The sequence below is a fragment of the Heptranchias perlo genome, chromosome 17 (assembly GCF_035084215.1).
Source record: "Heptranchias perlo isolate sHepPer1 chromosome 17, sHepPer1.hap1, whole genome shotgun sequence".
NCBI classification, from domain to species: domain Eukaryota; kingdom Metazoa; phylum Chordata; class Chondrichthyes; order Hexanchiformes; family Hexanchidae; genus Heptranchias; species Heptranchias perlo.
This window is the reverse complement of record NC_090341.1, coordinates 43,401,535-43,423,021: the sequence shown is the minus strand read 5'-3', so window position 1 is coordinate 43,423,021 and position 21,487 is coordinate 43,401,535. Positions and strand designations below refer to the sequence as shown.

The 21,487-nt window shown below is 42.8% G+C and overlaps 1 protein-coding gene across 1 annotated transcript in view; it reads left to right on the top strand.

Annotated features, from left to right (window-relative positions):
• Positions 1–10,605, top strand: part of LOC137333903 (protein NEDD1-like) — a 50,380-nt gene extending 39,775 nt beyond the window's left edge. The window contains exons 10-12 of the mRNA XM_067998264.1: positions 3,020–3,167; positions 5,063–5,129; positions 9,053–10,605. Coding sequence (XP_067854365.1) covers positions 3,020–3,167; positions 5,063–5,129; positions 9,053–9,160 — 323 coding nt within the window. The 3' untranslated portion in view covers positions 9,161–10,605. The remainder of the gene's footprint in view (positions 1–3,019; positions 3,168–5,062; positions 5,130–9,052) is intronic.
• The last annotated feature ends 10,882 nt before the right edge of the window (positions 10,606–21,487 follow it).

Sequence of the window (21,487 nt, the reverse complement as noted above, 5' to 3'; positions counted from 1 at the left end):
CGGCTTTAAATGGTGAAGCTAATTTCAACACCCTGTACCTCCAGTTAGCTTTTGAAAAACTAGCTTAGTTTTCAGCCACTTGGGATACCATGTGCAGTGACAACCTTGCATATATTAGCATACATCCCAAGCTTGAGGTGTCCGGCCAACTATTTAATGACTAAGATTAAAACTAAAGGCAGTCTGAGCTCCATCCTCCACTTGCTCATCAATGTCAGATGTAGACAATCTGTGTCGTCTGTCCTTTGCAAAGACAATATGAATCTTTTTGAGCAAGCAGTCACAAGTTATTTTTAAGTTGTTAAAGTACCCAGCATAGCTGCAAATACATTCCTATGAAAATATATTTATTCTTATGATCTGAGATAGGATTGCTCCTTGTATCTGCTGCATGGATTTTTTTTGGGTAAAATTGGCAAACAGAGGAGAAAATAATAGCAAGTATAACATGCTGATCATGTATCTACATAACTAAATGTTGTTGTGTTCAGCAGATATACAAATCTGTAAAGTCCAATGCATGCCCATAGCACAAATTTCACAGTTACTAAAAAGCAACCAGTCAAAATACCTAACATCATGTGGTATATTTCAATTTTTTTTTTAAAAAAGGTTCCCATTCTCAAAAAATGGAACAGATCAAAGTCTGGGGGGAGGCAGGAAAGAAAAATTCCACATGCTGTAAGCAGAAATCTTTGGTCCACTGCTACCCTTAAATAAAATGCACAATTTAACTTTAAACAATTGTGGAAAAGAAAACATAACTTATCCCTTTTTAAAACTTCCAACAACCTTGCCCTGTACTAGTTTCTCCTCTTCCAGGCGTGCTTTTTTCGCTCATTTTATGGAGCTATGCCTTTTTTTTTTGTAGACATGAGACTTGAGCACAAACATCTAGGCTGACACTCCAGTGCTATACTGAGGGAGCACTGCATTGTCAGAGGTGCTGTCTTTCAGATGATGCTTTAAACCGAGGCTATGTCTGCCCTCAGGTGGAGGCATATGATCCCATGGCACTATTTTGAAGGTGAACAGGGGAGTTATCCTGGCTAATATTTATTGCTCAATCAACATGACTAAAACAGATTATCTGGTCATTACCACATTGCTGCTCACTGGAGCTTGCTGGGCACAAATTGGCAGCTATGTTTCCTACATTACAACAGTTACTACACTTCAAAAGTACTTCACTGGCTGTAAAGCACTTTGGGATGTCCTGAGGTCGTGAATGGTGCTATATAAATGCAAGTTCTTTTGTGTGTATACCTTAAGAGCTCAGTATGCTTCACTTGCTTTTTTGTTCCTCTGTGGCATGTACATGCATGGTCACAATACTTTCCTGGCTTTTGTGATCCACCAATGTTAATGAATTGGATCATTCATCATTGTGTTGAAACACCAATTTTTCAAGTACTCATTCCTAAGCTCAAGCTGTGAAGGAACATGTGTGGCGATTAGAATACTAAAGAGAAACTGCCAGTACAAAACAGGTGTTGGCTGCAGAGGTGTACTGATCAGATCATTTTTAAACATTTGGGATGTTAATAGTATTGAGGGAAGTGTTTATGAAAACTAAGCAATAGTTGAACAGATTGGTACTAGAGGAGTAGTGTTTGATTGAGGGAAAGCCAAGCAGGAATGCAGAGCAAATGAAGATGATATATTTGGCAAGCCACTCGGATGCAGGTGCTCTTGTAATCACTTGAGAGCGACACCCTGTACTGATCCTTAGACAACCTGTGAGAAACATCACCAGGCATCTGCTGTAGTGTGGCTGTTTTTCAGTTTTGGAATATTTTGACTTAAAATCATGGTACTCACGTTTTCTTGCTAGAAAGATGATTACTAACATCACAGTTTCATCTATATTGCTTTAGTGCATGACTTTTAATATAGAATTTTTTTTACTGCCTTGTGATGAAATGGGCCTTTTATTCATGTTAAATTTCTCCGTTTTTGGTGCAATATGTAATCTATATCTGATGGGAAATGTTAAATTTCTACCAAACTTGTAGGGGCTTGAATTATACTGTTTTTCAAATCTGGGGTGGGGTATCCAGGAGATGTGTGGAGCTGGGAGCAGTGAGGTCAGGAGGCAGCAAGAGTTCAAATAAAGAAAATCAGGAGTCTTAGTTAAGTTCACCTTTGTGGTTGAGGGTCAAAACAAAAGAGGGCAGATTTCCACTGTCTGTTATACTGGTTTGTGATTTTGCTATAAGTAGTTAGCTTCCCTATACTTTATGTAGAATAGTCATAGACACAGTTCCAAAGAATCTCCATCACTGTTAATACAATGTCCCAAAAGCCCCCCCAAACACACCGCCTAAGTAGAACCTATATTAGTGAGCTAGCCACTGCCATAAAATCCAGTGGCACAAACTCAACTTATTTATTGGGAGCAGTGGCGCGCGAGACGCTAGATATTGCCAGATTTTAAAATGGCAGTCTTGTAACTGTCATGGGTTGTCAATAGGTCTACCAGAAAGCCCAGGAAATGGTGGGAGAGCCCAGTGCAAGACCTGGGAACCTAGTAAAATTTGAGCCTTGGGCCCAAGAATTTGCTGCACGCAGGTCTGCCCCAAAGTTTTTTTAAAACTACAGGCATCCCTTAAGACAAAATTGAGTTTTACCATTAACTTTAGTGATTTCTTTGAACTTTTTTTAGATCTGGCTCAGTCAGAGCAAAGTTTTTGAGCAACGTGGTTAGTGCTCGTTGCGTGTTCTGGTTTATGAATGGTAGCTTTGGGAATTGAAAAAAATAATTGAGCTATTTTAATGCTTGGTAGCCTAGTAGAATGGAACAGTTTTTGATTGGGTCATATTTAGTCAGTTGGTTATTTTGAGCCAATCACAATTTCTTGTACTATGGACGTGTGGCCCCTTTTTGAAAGGCTTGATGCTATGAATGCACGTTAAGACAGCAGACAATGTGATTGGTGTTCCCAAATAGCCACCAGTAACCCAGGACAAATCAGCCTTAATCATGTATCCTATTTGTGTAATTGTGCTTTTGCTACAGAACAAAAACATCATCCCAAGACATTGGCAGATACCGTGAGTTTTCCTTCTGTCCAGTCAGATGAAGACGGAGCAGAAGATAAAGCGGCTTCCTTGGTTAAGACCCAGTTACTGCAAAACATATTGAAAGATGCCTTGGAGGAGTTCAGGTGTGTTAATTTTAGGATTTTTAATAAAATTGAGGTTGCTCAAAAGTTGGTACAAGAAACTAGTGGGGACTAGATTATGCAGTGACTTAACAATAAAGGACTTTTGCTTCTGGTTTGAACTCCAGCTTGGACTGCTGCAGTACAGGTCTCTTCTCTACTGGCTGTACAAGCTTTAGCAGTCTGAAACCTAGATCCCAGAAGGTGAAAATCCTGTGTGTTGATCCACTGTAGCACCCAGTCCTCACTGCATTTAAACTGGAGACCAGAGGGAGTTTTACTGTGGTTTTTAACTGGGTTTGTCTGATGGAAGCACTGAGCACACAGTTTAACTGTTCTACACACGAAAATATATTGCAGAAGAATTCATCAAACAAAGTACAAACAGCAATGATAGTAGTAGTTCAGGAACAATATCCATGTAACAAATGTGACCCTGGAAAATTCTCTCCTGAGAAAACTTCCCTTTTTTTTTTCTCCCTCCTCCGCCGCCCCCACCCCAACGCACCCACCCACCTAAGGATCATGGTGGCTCCAGATCAGCCCCAGGTTCTTCCAAAATGATAGATGGGTGAGGACTCTAATGTGAATCGCTGGAACAACTGAGAGCAGGAGATCCAAAATGGTGTGTTTTCCATTTAGCTACAAAAACTCAGACAACAGGCCTGAAAATCTTCGATGAGATGGTTGCAGAGGCCCGAACAGCATGGAAATTTGGCTGGGACCTGGAAACTCCAGTTTTCCAACCAGAAGACTGCTGGCTGCAAATTTGCCTGGGGTGGGCAGCACTTCCATGTGCCATGACTGGCCTCTGACATCAGATGGGGTGGGGCTGAACTATGACTATAATGCACAGTGGGGAAGACCAAAATGCTTCTAATCTCAACTAAACTCTTAAATAAAAATGTTCTAACTTTCTGTAGCATTGAATGCAATCAGATGATGTTGTGACTTTTTTATTCCATCTGAAGTGGGAAATAATAATGAGGTTTGTTTGTGTTTTGAGGCATTACTGAAGTAACTGGAGATTGAAAGAAAAAGCTGGAAAACAAATTATATACAAGAAATGCATAAATAAATCAGCATCTAGAAAGAGATGATTGACTTCAATGTTCTATAACAACTAGAGACCATTTTCACGAGAATTCCTTGTGATCTAGAATCTTGCTCTTTATGAAAGAGTCCCTTACAGTTCGGACAGGCTGGTGCCAGTATCCATTGCTAGTGTGGGATAAGAGGCTATGGGAATTTGTTTGGTGTGGCATGACCTGCTGAGTATTGCTCCATATAAATGCAAGCATTATAATGTGAGGTAACTGAATTTGCAGTAATTATCAGCTGATGATCATGCCAGTCTAACCCCTGAGAATGAAAAATGAATAGATATTACATGGGGATAGAATGAGTTTATAAGTTGTTCCATGAAGCTTTGTATGCAACCTCATTTTTCATTCATCAGCCAGTAACTGAACGCACAGCATGTCCTGTTGAGCCTTGACGCAGCCTCTAATTCAATGAATCAGTATATCTTGCTGAAAATCGCATAACATGAATGAATACAGATTTAGAAATCGCCACACAGAATTAAAAAATGTTTTGGAAAATTAACTTTTTGGCCATTTATACCTCGCATCTGCAGTGCTCGTCAGTGGTTTGCTCCATTTGGCTCTCGTGTTTAGGTGAGGCCCTAGTGTTTGATACGTGTCCTCTGTCAGTACCTTGGTCGGGAATTTGCTTCTCCTATATATTTAAAAAAAAAACTAAATCAACATTTAAGAATTTTCATCCGTGTTTTATGGTTTGCACTTTGCCTTATTTCTGTCAAATTTTGACCTGCACCTTTGCATCTAGTTTGTGTTGCTGTGGTTATTTCTTACTTGTAATTTATTCTGCATCAGTGATGCACACCACAAAGAAGTTGTTGGACTGCAGCTGGCCATGATCCGTGAATTTCAAATTCAGCAGGTACGTCCCTAATTCTTACTCATTTTGGATGTTGTTACTGTGTTTGAATTCTGCTTTCATTTGGTTAATACAACAACAAAACTACTGAAATATTTAGGAGTCAGATACCCAAACACACTCTGTGCTCTGTGAACATTGAGTTTGCCTGATAGGGTAAGGGGATCCAATTCAGTGAACCTTTTGTGCAGCAAAGGTTGAACATGGTTACACATGCAAACTGTACTGTACATTGAGAATATCTCAACTAAACAACATGCAAAGGATCATATTTTTCCGGGTTCAAGCTAGAACCAGTCTGGAGCACTTATGTATAACTTGGGGTAAACTACAATCCAGGTGGAATTGGCTGAGCTAGCGCAAAAGTTTGGGGAATTTTAAATGTAATGAGTTACACCCAAAATTACTTAAGTTCGTGTTTTCCATGATCTTTTGTGCTGGTTTTAAGATTCAATCCGCCCGGATCAGGCCCCAGCCACAACTGGCCCCGCACCCAGGTAGGCAGTGAGTTTTGCCGATTTGTGCTAGTTAGCGAAGGGTCTTCAAATTGCACTCCCTTTCTTGGGCACACAGGCACTAGTAGGCATGTTTTAAAAGTATTTGCATATCAAAAAAATATTTAATTTACGAAGAAACTGACTAGTGTATACCAGTGAAACTTTTTTAATTCTTGGGATGTGGGAGTCGCTGGCAGGGCCAGTATTTATTGCCCATCCCTAATCTCCCTTGAGAAGATGCTGGTGAGCCGTTTTCTTGAACTGCTGCAGTCTGTGTGGTGAAGGTTCTCCCACAGTGCTGTTAGGGAGTTCCAGGATTTTGACCCAGTGACTATGAAGAAACGGCGATATATTTCCTAGTTGGGATGGTATGTGACTTGGAGGAGAACGTGCAGGTGGTGGTGTTCCCATGTGCTTGCTGCCCTTGTCCTTCTAGGTGGTAGAGGTTGCAGGTTTGCAGGTGCTGTCGAAGAAGCCTTGGCGTGTTGTTGCAGTGCATCTTGTAGATGGTACACACTGCAGCCACAGTCTGCTGGTGGTGAAGGGAGTGAATGTTTAGGGTGGTGGATGGGGTGCGAATCAAGCAGGCTGCTTTGTCTTGGATGGTGTTGAGCTTCTTGAGTGTTGGAGCTGCACTCATCCAGGCAAGTGGAGAGTATTCCATCACACTCCTGATTTGTGCCTTGTAGATGGTGGAAAGGCTTTGGGGAGTCAGGAGGTGAGTCACTCACCACAGAATACCCAGCCTCTGACCTGCTCTTATAGCCACAGTATCTGTGGCTGGTCTGTGATGACCCCTAGGATATTGATGGGGGGGTTTCGCAATGGTAATGCAGTTGAATGTCATGGGGAGGTGGTCATTATCCAGCACTTGTGTGGTGTGAATGTTACTTACCACTTATCAGCCCAAGCCTAGATGTTGCCCAGGTCTTGCTGCATGTGGGCACCTACTGCTTCATTATCTGAGGGGTTGCGAATGGAACTGCACACTGTGCAATCATCAGCGATCATCCATATTTCTGACCTTTATGATGGAGGGAAAGTCATTGTTGAAGCAGCTGGAGATGGTTGGGCCTAGGACACTGCCCAGAGGAACTCCTGGAGGGATGTCCTGGGGCTGAGATGATTGGCCTCCAGCAACCACTACCATCTTCCTTTTGTGCTAGGTATGACTCTAGCCACTGGAGAGTTTTCCCCCTGATTCCCTTGACTTCAATTTTACTATTAATGGTTCAGTATAGTTTGTCATTTTCAGTGACCGGTGGAGGATTAGACTCATGAAAAATGCTTATTTTTTGTGATAAACCCATTTTCAACTGTATTAATAAAACTGCACCAGGTTACCACTTTTAAATACATCAATGAGTTTTTTATTGCAAAGCAATAAAAAAAAACAATTACATTCTCTTAGGCTGCCCAATTGCACTAGTTCATGAAAGAGTTTTTGTGATTATGCAAATACATTTTAGCAGAAACTTGAACTGAACTTAACCAGCACAATTTCCCAATTGCGCCCAAATCGGAAACTCTGCACCCTTTATGTGAAGTCATAAACTGGGAATGTTGTCTATAATCCATTATCCCAATTCGGATTGTATAATGGAGAGTTCCATATAGATACTGGCTCTAACCAACAGTATGGGTGAGAAAGTTCAAGTCTGAGGGGGGCTCTGCTGAGGGAATTGTCCCCTTTCAGGGTGGTTGTATGGATTAAACACATCACAAGAAAAGGGATACCTCAGAGTTACTTTGCATAGAGGTGTGAGAAAATGATGCATTGTATAAGTGAAATAATTCTTGTCAAATAATCACCAAATGACCTGGGTTTTGTGACTGAATTATTCCATGAATTTCAACATGACCTTTCAAATTATGAAATGTTGCAGGCATCTTGCCATCTGTTCAAAGCTGGTCTGTTTATTGCCCCAAGCGGTCACTGGCAGTGGTTGCCACTCTGCTAGAGAAGTGAAATTATCTTTCCCATAGAACAAGATGTGCTGTGGTTCCTGTCAGCTGCTTAATGACTGGATATTAAGGGTTATATGTCTTTTAAAGGGGCTCACTCCATTATAAAGTGTCTTGCAAAATGTTTTACCAGGTTAGTAAACCACGAGGTTGACTTTGAAATTTGCTCCTAATAATGAGAATGACATGCTTGACTGCAACAGCTCAGTTCAGTTGCACATATCCTTGGTCAGATCCCTTCTGGAGTACTGTGTTCAGTTTTAGGCACTGCACCTCAGGAAAGATATATTCCCATTGGAAGGGGTACGGTGTAGATTCACCAGAATTATACCAGGGCTTAAAGGATTAAATTATGAAGACAAGTTGCATAAACTTGGCTTGTATTCCCTTGAGTAGATGGTTGAGGGGTGATCTAATTGAGGTGCTTGAAATGATGAAGGGATTTGATAGTCGATACAGGGAAACTCTTTTCTCTAGTGGGAGAATGCAGACAAGGGTGACATAATAAAATTAGAGCTAGGCCATTCGAGTTAAATCAGTCACACTTTCTCTCAAACAATAGTGGAAGTCTATAACTTGCTGTCACAAAAGGCTATGGATGCAGGTCAATTAAAATTTTCAAGACTGAGATAGATATCAAGGGCTATTGAACAAAGGCAATGTACAGATCATCCATAGTCTAATTGAATGGCTGAACAGGAACAATATGTTCCCATGTATGCTATTGAGTGCAGCTCTTAGTGACATTCCTAACTTCTAGAAACTTGTTGTGGGTGTCCCTTTAGCCATGTAGGTCCTGAAGTTTCATCTCAAAACTAACTCCTGAATATGGTTTAAGTAAGATTTAGCAAGTGGGACCATCCTCATTGTACAGTTTTTTTAAATGCCTGTTGGACTCATAACAGGACAACAATTTCACTAGTCTTAACATGGCACATTGCTTTTTATACATGTACCCAGTCATGGTAAGTAGCCTCAGATGTCTTTGGTCATTGCAGATGTGATTTCCATTAGAGGACCTCCCAGGATTACAAAATTTTACTTGTGAATTCCACACACATGCCTGATTTTCCACGTACTGTAAACGCTGAGTCCAGATCATTTCCTCCCAGAAATGTGTCCAACCAGCATCCTGTTGCAAGAGTTGCAGAGTTGCTTTCTGGATCACCCTATAAAGGAAACTAAAACCGCACAAAGTACTTTCAGAACTAATCTGAGAGTTAAGTGTGTTTGCAGTGAAAGTTGGTAATAACCTCTGAGGACTGACATTTTATGTAAAATCCCCAGTTTCCATTTATCTCTGCTAAAAATTGGTCATTCCTGTGGATGCCTTTTGTTCAGAATGAGCTAGGGACAATTTATTCAACCAGTCATGATGGATAAACCACATTCTTGTGAATGAGGGGTCTCTGGAGCATTGAGCAGCTGGTCAAAATTTGGAATATTGTTTGCTTTTTCTTTCAGATAGCAATTGGTGAAGTTGTACTTAAGCACTTAGCAGTCAGCGAAGAATTGCTGGAGGAATTTGTGACCTTAAAAGAAGAAAATAAAAGGTTGAAAGTGTTTCACTGATGTGCAAGTGTGAAGTTGAGACAATGCATGCTGTACGAGAAGCCATGGTAACCTAGAGCCGTGTTTACATTGCACCATTATCCAAATTTGGTTTAAGCTAGATCAGTCACTCTCTATCTCTATTTTAAACCCTTGAAATATTGAAATGGGAGGAGGATCCCTTTTTAATTAAATTACAAAACCAATACAGTGCAGTAATTGAGCTGCAGATTTCTTATTGAGTGGTGATTTGAGTCATTGGCTTCTGTGAATGATTGATGGGAATGACAGGCCATACCAATTAGAAAGACTAATTTTAGGTTTGAGTCAGGGTGGAGTGCTTCCTTCCCTGAAAATGAAAAAAACTAATCCCCTTACTAAAGTTAGCATAATTTCCACTGAAATTTCTGACTCCATTAATTCACTGGATGCCTGTGGCTGCACAAAATGGATGCTAACTTCATAATGGCTGTGCGCAGTGAGTGAGAGTTCATTTGCAATTTATCTCTTGTGGGTTACATTTTTTGACTTTTTGTAAAAAAAAAATTGTCTGAACTGGCTATGTATAGATATGAATGATTTAGGTAACTATACTGTTCTGTAGTATGCCCCTTTCCCATACAGTGCATTGTAATGGAGTGTATGGATACAGCTGAGTATCAAAAATGAGATGCAGCATTTTGAGTGTCTGATCTGTGAAGAATAGTCGTATTTTGAACTTATGGGATTATGCATATAATTTTGTTAAGACAACTGCCAAAGTACAACAATGAATGTCACTATCCCACCAATTGAAAATCTTGAGTTTCTCAAAGTGGTAATGCTCTTATGTACTGTAATCAGCCATGAGAAGAAAAATTGATTATTTGTATGTTGCCTGTACAGACTGGGTGGGGGGTTAGATAGAGAGGTTGTCAGCACATGACTAACGATTACTTGCATGAACACGCATCTCTTGCAAGAACTGGCTCTTTTTTCGAAGCATACGGTTCAAGAATTAAGTATCGATTCCTGCTATTTTTCTGTAATACCACTTGTGCAGTTATATGTGGCAGTTTTGTGCCTGCTTCCCTTGGAGTAAGGATATTCAACCTGATTTTTGTTCTTAGATCCTTAATAGCTCTCATCAGATCTCTCATGTTGTCTTGGATTCATAGTGTTGAGGTTCTATTGTACTTGACAAACTACAAACTTGTTTTTCCACTATCTGAACAACTCTTCAGGATTACTCATTGATTCTTCCAATTATGGCCTATCTATCTCACTATGCATTGAATATAAACCTTTTCAAAGAAAATCTTTGCTTGGATTTCAGTACTAAGCTTCAACTTCAGTTTTCCCTATGATGTTAGCTTACATGGTCCTTCACCTTTATGTATAATTCATGCCTCCTTCAAGATCGCATTCTATAATTGAAGATAAATTGTATGCACGATTTTGAAATAGTTTATATTCTTATACCGTGTTGTTTCTTTTCTCTCAATGTTTTGTATAATTAGAAATGTTTAATTGAAAAGAGTTTGGATTGGTGATTAAAAAGCAGATATAAGGTAATCTTTGTGTCTACATGTGTTTTAGTGTGGTTATAACCTGCGATTATGCAGTTTCCAATTATATCTCATCCTCTTAAGATGCTGACTTATGCTACAGCAGTCCCTATTCAAAGAACAGCAGCAGAGATCTCCCCAGTGCCCTGGACAATATTTTTCCCTCTAACACTTTAAAAAAAAAAGTATCTGGTAATTATCATATTGTTTTGTGGGACCTTGCTGAGTGCAAATTGGTAGGCACACTTTCTACATTACAATAGTGACTATACTTCAAAAGTGCTTTATTGGCTGTAAAGCACTTTTAGGACATCCCTGAGGTTGTGAAAGGCGCTATATAAATGATTTGTTTCTCTTTCGGTGAGATTTGGTGGGGGGGGGGAAAGAAATCCATCACAGCTGAGCCAACTCCTTTCCATATGTGTGAATTTTCACTAAAGGAGTTGGATAGCAATTAGGAACAGGAACACTAGCTGACTTAACCTTCTGTCCTCAGTGATTTGAGACCAGTTATTGTGGCCCTGGATTTGACATGTTTTGGGCTAGCAGTGGTGCACTGTGTGGCTTCAATGGGATTTTGGTTCTCAAAGAGCAGTCACTATTGAAAACTGATTTCTCCCCCCTTTACAGCTGAATCCCTGCCCACTATTTTGAGTGAGGAAAGCCGGTAGTCTTGCCCAGTGCTCGGCCATGACATTAAAGTGAGCTCAACCTGGAAATATTACCAGATTGAGAAGTTCAAGTTAGGCATGTGTGGAAGAGTCTGACTTGAATTGTGATTGAAAGAGGGAGGAAAATTAGCTCCATGATTTCACTCATAAACATCAAAACACCAAAGAATGAACTTTAATTTTATCTGAAATGATTAACAGGCAATTTTTTTTTAATTCATTCATGGGATGTGGGCATCGCTGGCGAGGCCAGCATTTATTGCCCATCCCTAATTGCCCTTGAGAAGGTGGTGGTGAGCCGCCTCCTTGAACCACTGCAGTCTGTGTGGTGACTGTTCTCACACAGTGCTGTTAGGAAGGGAGTTCCAGGATTTTGACCCAGCGACAATGAAGGAACGGCGATATATTTCCAAGTCGGGATGGTGTGTGACTTGGAGGGGAACGTGCAGGTGGTGGTGTTCCCATGCGCTTGCTGCTCTTGTCCTTCTAGGTGGTAGAGGTCACGGGTTTGGGAGGTGCTGTCGAAGAAGCCTTGGCGAGTTGCTGCAGTGCATCCTGTGGATGGTGCACACTGCAGCCACAGTGTGCCGGTGGTGAAGGGAGTGAATGTTTAGGGTGGTGGATGGGGTGCCAATCAAGCGGGCTGCTTTATCTTGGATGGTGTCGAGCTTCTTGAGTGTTGTTGGAGCTGCACTCATCCAGGCAAGTGGAGAGTATTCCATCACACTCCTGACTTGTGCCTTGTAGATGGTGGAAAGGCTTTGGGGAGTCAGGAGGTGAGTCACTCGCCGCAGAATACCCAGCCTCTGACCTGCTCTCGTAGCCACAGTATTTATATGGCTGGTCCAGTTAAGTTTCTGGTCAATGGTGACCCCCAGGATGTTGATGGTGGGGGATTCGGCGATGGTAATGCCGTTGAATGTCAAGGGGAGGTGGTTAGACTCTCTCTTGTTGGAGATGGTCATTGCCTGGCACTTGTCTGGCACGAATGTTACTTGCCACTTATGAGCCCAAGCCTGAATGTTGTCCAGGTCTTGCTGCATGCGGGCTCGGACTGTTTCATTATCTGAGGGGTTGCGAATGGAACTGAACACTGCAGTCATCAGCGAACATCCCCATTTCTGACCTTATGATGGAGGGAAGGTCATTGATGAAGCAGCTGAAGATGGTTGGGCCTAGGACACTGCCCTGAGGAACTCCTGCAGCAATGTCCTGGGGCTGAGATGATTGGCCTCCAACAACCACTACCATCTTCCTTTGTGCTAGGTATGACTGCAGCCACTGGAGAGTTTTCCCCCTGATTCTCATGGACTTCAATTTTACTAGGGCTCCTTGGTGCCACACTCGGTCAAATGCTGCCTTGATATCAAGGGCAGTCACTCTCACCTCACCTCTGGAATTCAGCTCTTTTGTCCATGTTTGGACCAAGGCTGTAATGGTCCTGGCGGAACCCAAACTGAGCATCAGTGAGCAGGTTATTGGTGAGTAAGTGCCGCTTGATAACACTGTCGACGACACCTTCCATCACTTTGCTGATTGAGAGTAGACTGATGGGGAGGTAATTGGCCGGATTGGATTTGTCCTGCTTTTTGTGGACAGGACATACCTGGGCAATTTTCCACATTGTCGGGTAGATGCCAGTGTTGTCGCTGTACTGGAGCAGCTTGGCTAGAGGGGCAGCTAGTTCTGGAGCTCAAGTCTTCAGCACTACAGCTGGGATGTTGTCGGGGCCCATAGCCTTTGCTGTATCCAGTGCACTCAGCCGTATCTTGATCACGTGGAGTGAATCGAATTGGCCGAAGTCTGGCTTCCGTGATGGTGGGGATATCGGGAGGTGGCTGAGATGGATCATCCACTTGGCACTTCTGGCTGAAGATGGTTGCAAACGCTTCAGCCTTGTCTTTTGCACTCACGTGCTGGACTCCGCCATCATTGAGAATGGGGATGTTTGCAGAGCCTCCTCCTCCTGTTAGTTGTTTAATTGTCCACCACCATTCACGACTGGATGTGGCAGGACTGCAGAGCTTTGATCTGATCCGTTGGTTGTGGAATCGCTTAGCTCTGTCTATAGCATGTTGCTTCCGCTGTTTAGCATGCATGTAGTCCTGAGTTGTAGCTTCACCAGGTTGGTACCTCATTTTTAGGTACGCCTGGTGCTGCTCCTGGCATGCTCTTCTACACTCCTCATTGAACCAGGGTTGATCCCCTGGCTTGTTGATAATGGTAGAGTGAGGAATATGCCGGGCCATGAGGTTACAGATTGTGCTGGAATACAATTCTGCTGCTGCTGCTGGCCCACAGCACCTCATGGATGCCCAGTTTTCAGCTGCTAGACCTGTTCTGAATCTATCCCATTTAGCACGATGGCAGTGCCACACAACACGTTGGATGGTGTCCTCAGTGCGAAGACGGGACTTCATCTCCACGAGGACTGTGCGGTGGTCGCTCCTACCAATACTGTCATGGACAGATGCATTTGTGACAGGTAGATTGGTGAGGACGAGGTCAAGTAAGTTTTTCCCTCGTGTTGGTTCGCTCACCACCTGCCGCAGGCCCAGTCTAGCAGCTATGTCCTTCAGGACTCGGCCAGCTCGGTCAGTAGTGGTGCTACCGAGCCACTCTTGGTGATGGACATTGAAGTCCCCCACCCAGAGTACATTCTGTGCCCTTGCTACCCTCAGTGCTTCCTCCAAGTGGTGCTCAACATGGAGGAGGACTGATTCATCAGCTGAGGGAGGACGGTAGGTGGTAATCAGCAGGAGGTTTCCTTGCCCATGTTTGACCTGATGCCATGAGATTTCATGGGGTCCAGAGTCAATGTTGAGGACTCCCAGGGCCACTCCCTCCTGACTGTATATCACTGTACCGCCACCTCTGGTGGGTCTGTCCTGCCGGTGGGACAGGACATACCCAGGGATGGTGATGGAAGAGTCTGGGACGTTGGCTGAAAGATATGATCCTGTTAGTATGGCTATGTCAGGCTGTTGCTTGACTAGTCTGTGGGACAGCTCTCCCAATTTTGGCTCAAGTCCCCAGATGTTAGTAAGGAGGACCTTGCAGGGTCGACTGGGCTTGGTGTTTTGCCGTTGTCGTGTCCGGTGCCTCGTGGTCCGATGCCGGGTGGTCCGTCCGGTTTTTTTCTTATTCTGACTTTTCGTAGCGAGATTTTACAACTGAGTGGCTTGCTAGGCCATTTCAGAGGGCAATTAAGAATCAACCACATTGCTGTGGGTCTGGAGTCACATATAGGCCAGACTGGGTAAGGACGGCAGGTTTCCTTTCTTAAAGGACATTAGTGAACCAGATGGGTTTTTACGACAATCCGGTAGTTTCATGGCCATCATTACTGATACTAGTATTTTAATTCCAGATTTTTATTTTATTAATTGAATTTAATTAATTAATTGAATTTAAATTCGCCAGCTGCCGTGGCGGGATTTGAACTCATGACTCTGGATTTTAGTCCAGGCCTCTGGATTATTAGCCCAGTAACATAACCACTATGCTACCGTACCCGGTATTGATGCATGTTGCACTGTACATTGAAGAAACTATTGAGCAAATTGGGAGGATTGTACCATTGCTCAAGATAGGAAGTTTCTGACTTGTTAGATTTTAAGCCGAACCTTTTTTAAGAAACAGTAAGTACAGTGCAAGAAAATGAATCAAACTAATTTTCTTTTTCCTTGCTATAAAAGCTCAGACTCAAAATAGATACAACAGACTTAATATTCTAGGTAAGTAGCAGTTTCTGAAAGGAATTAGAAGGTTTTTGCTTGGGAGTAATTGGTTGGGACAGTTTTGGGAGTGACTGGGGTCTAGCAGCACTTTTTGGGGGAGAGCGAATGATGCTTGGGAATGCTTCTAAAGTGTGCTCAGACACTTGGGGAGGGCAGTAGATACCTAAAATACTTGGAGTATGGGTAGTAACGAGGCAGTCTGGGAGGACTTAAGTAGTTGAAATATGGGAGGAGTGAGGGTAGATGCACTGGAGGGGGGAGTAGGTTTTGGGAGCACTTATTAGAAATAGGGAATGAAAGCACTGTGGGGAAAGGTGGGACTTTGGAAGCACTGATTTGGGGCTGAAACTATAGGCTTGGGACGAGGAATGGCCAGGCCCAGGATCAGACCACAGCTGCGGGCCAGAAGCACGAGGTTCTGTACCAGAGCACAGCAGAGTTGGCATCGGTGTCTGGTAGTGGACAAGAGACTGCAGAGAATGGTGACCAACCATAACTAGAGTGGGTGTGCTAATGCCTATTTTCATTGGGGGTGTGGGGGGAGAATATAATCCCAGAACTCGCCTTTGTTGATGGATTTCTGGGCAACATGGTACTATGTAATTTAAAGCGTTTGGTGCTGAGCCCCACCAAACAAACTAACTGCAGCCCCTTGCATGTGCATCTTGCTTTAGCTTTCTAGTCCAGTGCTATAACCTTTACACAACCAGTACAGCCTGCATAGTAATGAGGAAAGATTGAGTTGAGTTGAATTGTTGAGTTTCCATATTTCTATGATATGATCAGTTATTCTTTTGGCAAGCACCAGTTTAAAGTCATGGCACAATGAATGTACTGTACATTATGGATTTTTCTAAATGTCTTGTGAATTGATTATAGTGAAAATGTAAAAGTTTCATCCCCAACATCTCTTGCATGAAATACAAGTTTCCAGTCTGTGGTAACTATTGTGCTAATCTTGAGTCATCAAAGAAAGCTATAATTTGAAAATTGGAAAATAACTTCTATTCATTGCTTCCCACGGTAAATTGGCAACATCTGAGTTCCAAAGATAACACTTCCTATTGTAACATGCAATCTGTGAAAAATTGTCAGTTTTATACTAACGCTGACATTTGGAAAAAGAATACTGTAAACTACTGTTGACCAAGCTTAATGTTTTGTGACAGATAACATTTATGAACTTGCTCTGCATTTTAAATGATTTCTGTCCTCTGCATAGGCTTATTTTGATCAGCTTCTCAAAACTGCTAAAATGTAATTTTTACTTTTTTCCCCTCACACTAGTTTCTAAAGTAGACAAGCTGTCAATTGGGCCATCTTGATGAACTGTACAGTATTATACATCTGTTGTCTCTTGAGCTGCCATTTTTGCAAGCAGGAACAACAAATCCATTGTAAACCAGTTATCTAGTTTAGCTGGTATGTCTTGAGATATCATCACATTCAAATGTGCTACATTTTCATTTTTGCCTTCCATTTGCCGCTTGCATTTTAGTTCCATTTTGAAAATTGTTGTTTCTTCCCCCACTTCTTGGGCAAGTAGCCGATCTCAAGGCCTGTTTCAATGCTACTCTTGAACTACATGGTGCATGAGAATATAATGTGCCCCTGAGTGACTTGCCCCCTTTTTTAAAGAATAAATTCTTCTAAAGTAGTGGGGTCTATCAGGGCTCCACTCCATTACTTTTGAAGGTACAACTGAGATCATTAGCCTCTGAGGGGAAATGTAGGCATGAACTTTGTATCTAACACCCCATGTGTAGTCTCTTTTGTTCTTTAGCTGGATTGGTGGCTTAGTCTGGTCAAATACCAGGTAGTTATCAGATTGTTGATTCTTTTTCATACACATACCCTAGCCTATTCTATTGAGATTTCTATTTGCCTCTTTCTAACTAATACATTTTAACTATTACATTCAATTTTCTGTGCAATAATTTAAGTAATTCTGTAAGGAATAGTATTAAACGATACAGGGAAAGAGCCAGGAAATGGAATTATAGTGGATAACTTCATTTGAAGAGCTAGCATTGGAATACACTGGGCCAAATGGCTGTCTCCTGTTATAATCACTGATTTTGTGAACCGGTATCGGAAGAAAATGATATTACAGGGCTCTTCAGTTTCATGGAAACTATGGGATTGATTTTTCTGTTCAAAAACTTTACTTTTAATTTCCATCTTATCAAAACGGCACCATAAATACAAATGTAAATATTGGAAATCTGAAATTAAAATCAGGAAATGCACAGCAGGTTAGTCTGCATCTGAAAGAATTTGTTTGAAGTGGGGTCCTTTTCATAAGAATTGGCTGTGTATTTCCAGCATTTGAGTGTTCATTGCAATTTTGTTAAGTTCCTCATCACATGATAGGATTGGATGAAGCAAGCCTTTTAGCTCATTTAATTTCTTCCTTCTAAAACTATACCTGTTCTCAAAAGAGCAAATAAATGAATCCAGTATCCTGGCCTCAACAATTCTTCCTGGGAGTTACTCCAGCTGTTCACTTTCTGTCTGAAAGAAAACTTACTAATGTAGCCCTCAGCTTACCCTTTACAACCCTGAACCTGTGCCCTTGTTCTGCTGCCCCAGTGTATCTGGAAAATATTGTTCCAGGCTTCTGTTCTCTATCTCATTAACTTGTACACCTCTAAAATCACCTTGACATTTTTTGATAAGCCTAAGATTGAGTTGTTTCTCACAGCTGATTACTTTAACACTGTGGATCAGTCTCTGGCTTGGCTCTGCATTGTTCTTGGAGATTTGGATGGTCCTTTTATGTTACGTTATGGTGATCAGAACTGGGTGCAGTACTCTAGTTGTAGCCTGATCAAAGCAGTGTAGAGATTCCACATGACTAATGGAGATTTGCATTGAACTTTTTTTCAACAATTCAGTAGTTTGTTTGGATATGGTGTGTGACTACTCAATAAAGTCATCTTTCAACTTCCTTCACTTTTTTTACTTCGTGTGCATTTTGTCCGTATTGAACTTAACACTATCACCATTAGTGACAAATTAAGGCATTGCTGCTTTTTTTTCTTGAGCTAATTTATGCCAATAGCAGCATAAATCTGCCATGATAACCATAAGAGCACCCAAATCTCTCTCCCATTAATTTGCATCATCTCTGCTGAGAGTACTCAAATGGATGAGACAATGACAGGTACAGTAGCATAGTGGTTATGTTACTGGACTAATAATCCAGAGGCCTGGACTAATAATCTGGAGTCATGAGTTCAAATCCCACCAGAGCAGCTGGGGAATTTAAATTCAATTAATTAAATAAAATCTGGAATTAAAATACTAGTATCTGTAATGGTAGGACTTGCACAACACCAGGTTATAGTCCAACAGTTTTATTTTAAATCACAAGCTTTCGGAGCTTTCCTCCTTCGTCAGGTGAGTGAAGGGTTCTAAAAAAGCATAGCATATATAGTCAGAGAACAATGCCTGGTGATTACAGAAAATCTTTCCAACTGCCTGTTATCACACCTCGGCAGAGAGATAATCACAGCAATCGAAGGAGTGGATGGTGTTCAGACAGGGAAACATTGCATCCCAGTATACTGAATACACAATTGGTCAGCACACACACAGAGAATGTCCAGTTGTATTAAAAACATAACTTTTTTTTCACTGGTGGAGTTACATGTAGCATGACGTGAACCCAAGATCCCGGTTGAGGCCGTCCTCATGGGTGTGGAACTTGGCTATCAATTTCTGCTCGACTATTTTGCATTGTCGTGTGTCTCGAAGGCCGCCTTGGAGAACGCTTACCTGAAGATCGGTGGCTGAATGTCCTTGACTGCTGAAGTGTTCCCCGACTGGGAGGGAACCCTCCTGTCTGGCGACCGTTCATCCATTGTCGCAAACAGACACCTCTGCAACCTCTGCAAGACATGCCAGATCATCGACACAGATACCACCATCACACGAGAGGACACCACCCACCAGGTACATAGTTCATACTCCTGCGACTCGGCCAATGTTGTCTACCTCATACGTTGCAGGAAAGGATGCCCCGGAGCATGGTACATTAGCGAGACCATGCAGACACGTGCGGTGTCTGCGACAACGGATGAACGGTCGCCAGACAAGAGGGTTCCCTCCCAGTCGGGGAACACTTCAGCAGTCAAGGACATTCAGCCACCGATCTTCGGGTAAGCGGTCTCCAATGCGGCCTTTGAGACACACGACAATGCAAAATCGTCGAGCAGAAATTGATAGCCAAGTTCCGCACCCATGAGGACGGCCTCAACCGGGATCTTGGGTTCACGTCACGCTACATGTAACTCCACCAATGAAAAAAAAGTTATGTTTTTAATACAACTGGACATTTTCTTTTTCTCCTTCTCTGGCTGGCTGGCCCCATTGTGTATTCAGTATACTGGGATGTAATGTTTTCCGTGGCTAACCTGTCTGGACACCAACGACACCTTTGATCGTCTCCCAGCCGAGGTGTGATAACGGGCAGTTGGAAAGATTATCTGTAATCACCAGGCATTGTTCTCTGACTAAATATGCTATGCGTTTTTAGAACCCTTCACTCACCTGACGAATGAGGAAAGCTCCAAAAGCTTGTGATTTAAAATAAAACTGTTGGACTATAACCTGGTGTTGTGCAAGTCCTTACATTTATCTACCCCAGTCCATCACCACCATCTCCACGTCCGTAATCGTGGCCACAAAACTACCCGATTGTTGTAAAAACCCATCTGGTTCACTAATGTCCTTTTATTAGGGAAGGAAACCTGCTGTCCTTACCTAGTTTGGCCTCTGAGACTCCAGACCCACAGCAATGTGGTTGATGCTTAATTGCCCTCTGAAATGGCCCAGTAAGCCACTCAGTTGTAAAATCACGCTTAAAAAGTCATGAGGATAAAACTGGCCGGCCCACCCAGCATCGGACCACTAGGCACCGGACACAACAAAGGCAAACCAAGCCCAGTCGACCCTGCAAAGTCTAATCACTAACATCTGGGGACTTGTGCCAAAATTGGGAGAGCTGTCCCACAGACTAGTCAAGCAACAGCCTGACATAGCCATACTCACAGAATCATACCTTTCAGCAAATGTCCCAGACTATTCCATCACCATCCCTGGGTATGTCCTGTCCCACTGCAGGACAGACTGACCAGAGGTAGTGGTACAGTGATATACAGTCAGGAGGGAGTGGCCCTGGGAGTCCTCAACATTGACTCTGGACCCCATGAAATCTCATGGCATCAGGTCGAATATGGGCAAGGAAACTACCTGCTGATTACCATCTACTACCCTCCCTCAGCTGATGAATCAGTCCTCCTCCATGTTGAATACTACTTGGAGGAAGCACTGAGGGTAGCAAGGGCACAGAATGTACTCTGGGTGGGGGACTTCAATGTCCATCACCAAGAGTGGCTTGGGAGCACCACTGCTGGCCGAGTCCTGAAGGACATAGCTGCCAGACTGGGCCTGCGGCAGGTGGTGAACGAACCAACATGAGGGAAAAACTTGACCTAATCCTCACCAATCTACCTGTCGCAGATGCATCTGTCCATGACAGTATTGGTAGGAGTGACCACCGCACAGCCCTCGTGGAGACAAAGTCCCGTCTTCGCACTGAGGATACCATCCAATGTGTTGTGTGGCACTACCACCATGCTAACTGGGATAGATTCAGAACAGATCCAGCAGCTCAAAACTGGGCATCCATGAGGTGCTGTGGGCCATCAGCAGCAGCAGAATTGTATTCTAGCACAATCTGCAACCATGGCCCGGCATATTCATCACTCTGCCATTACCAACAAGCCAGGGGTTCAACCCTGGTTCAATGAGTGTAGAAGAGCATGCCAGGAGCAGCATCAGGAGTATCTAAAAATGAGGTGCAAACCTGGTGAAGCTACAACTCAGGACTACATGCATGCTAAACAGCAGAAGCAACATGCTATAGACATAGCTAAGCGATTCCACAACCAACGGATCAGATCAAAACTCTGCAGTCCTATCACATCCAGTCGTGAATGTTGGTGGACAATTAAACAATTAACGGGAGAAGGAGGCTCTGTGCACATACCCATCCTCAATGATGGCAGAGTCCAACAAGTGAGTGCAAAAGACAAGGCTGAAGCGTTTGCAACCACCCTCAGCCAGAAGTGCGGAGTGGATGATCCATCTCAGCCTCCTCCCGATATCCCCACCATCACAGAAGCCAGTCTTTAGCCAATTCGATTCACTCCACGTCATATCAAGAAACGGATGAGTGCACTGGATACAGCAAAGGTTATGGGCCCCGACAACATCCCCGCTGTAGTGCTGAAGACTAGTGCCCCAGAACTAGCTGCGCCTCTAGCCAAGCTGTTCCAGTACAGCTACAACACTGGCATCTACCCGACAATGTGGAAAATTGCC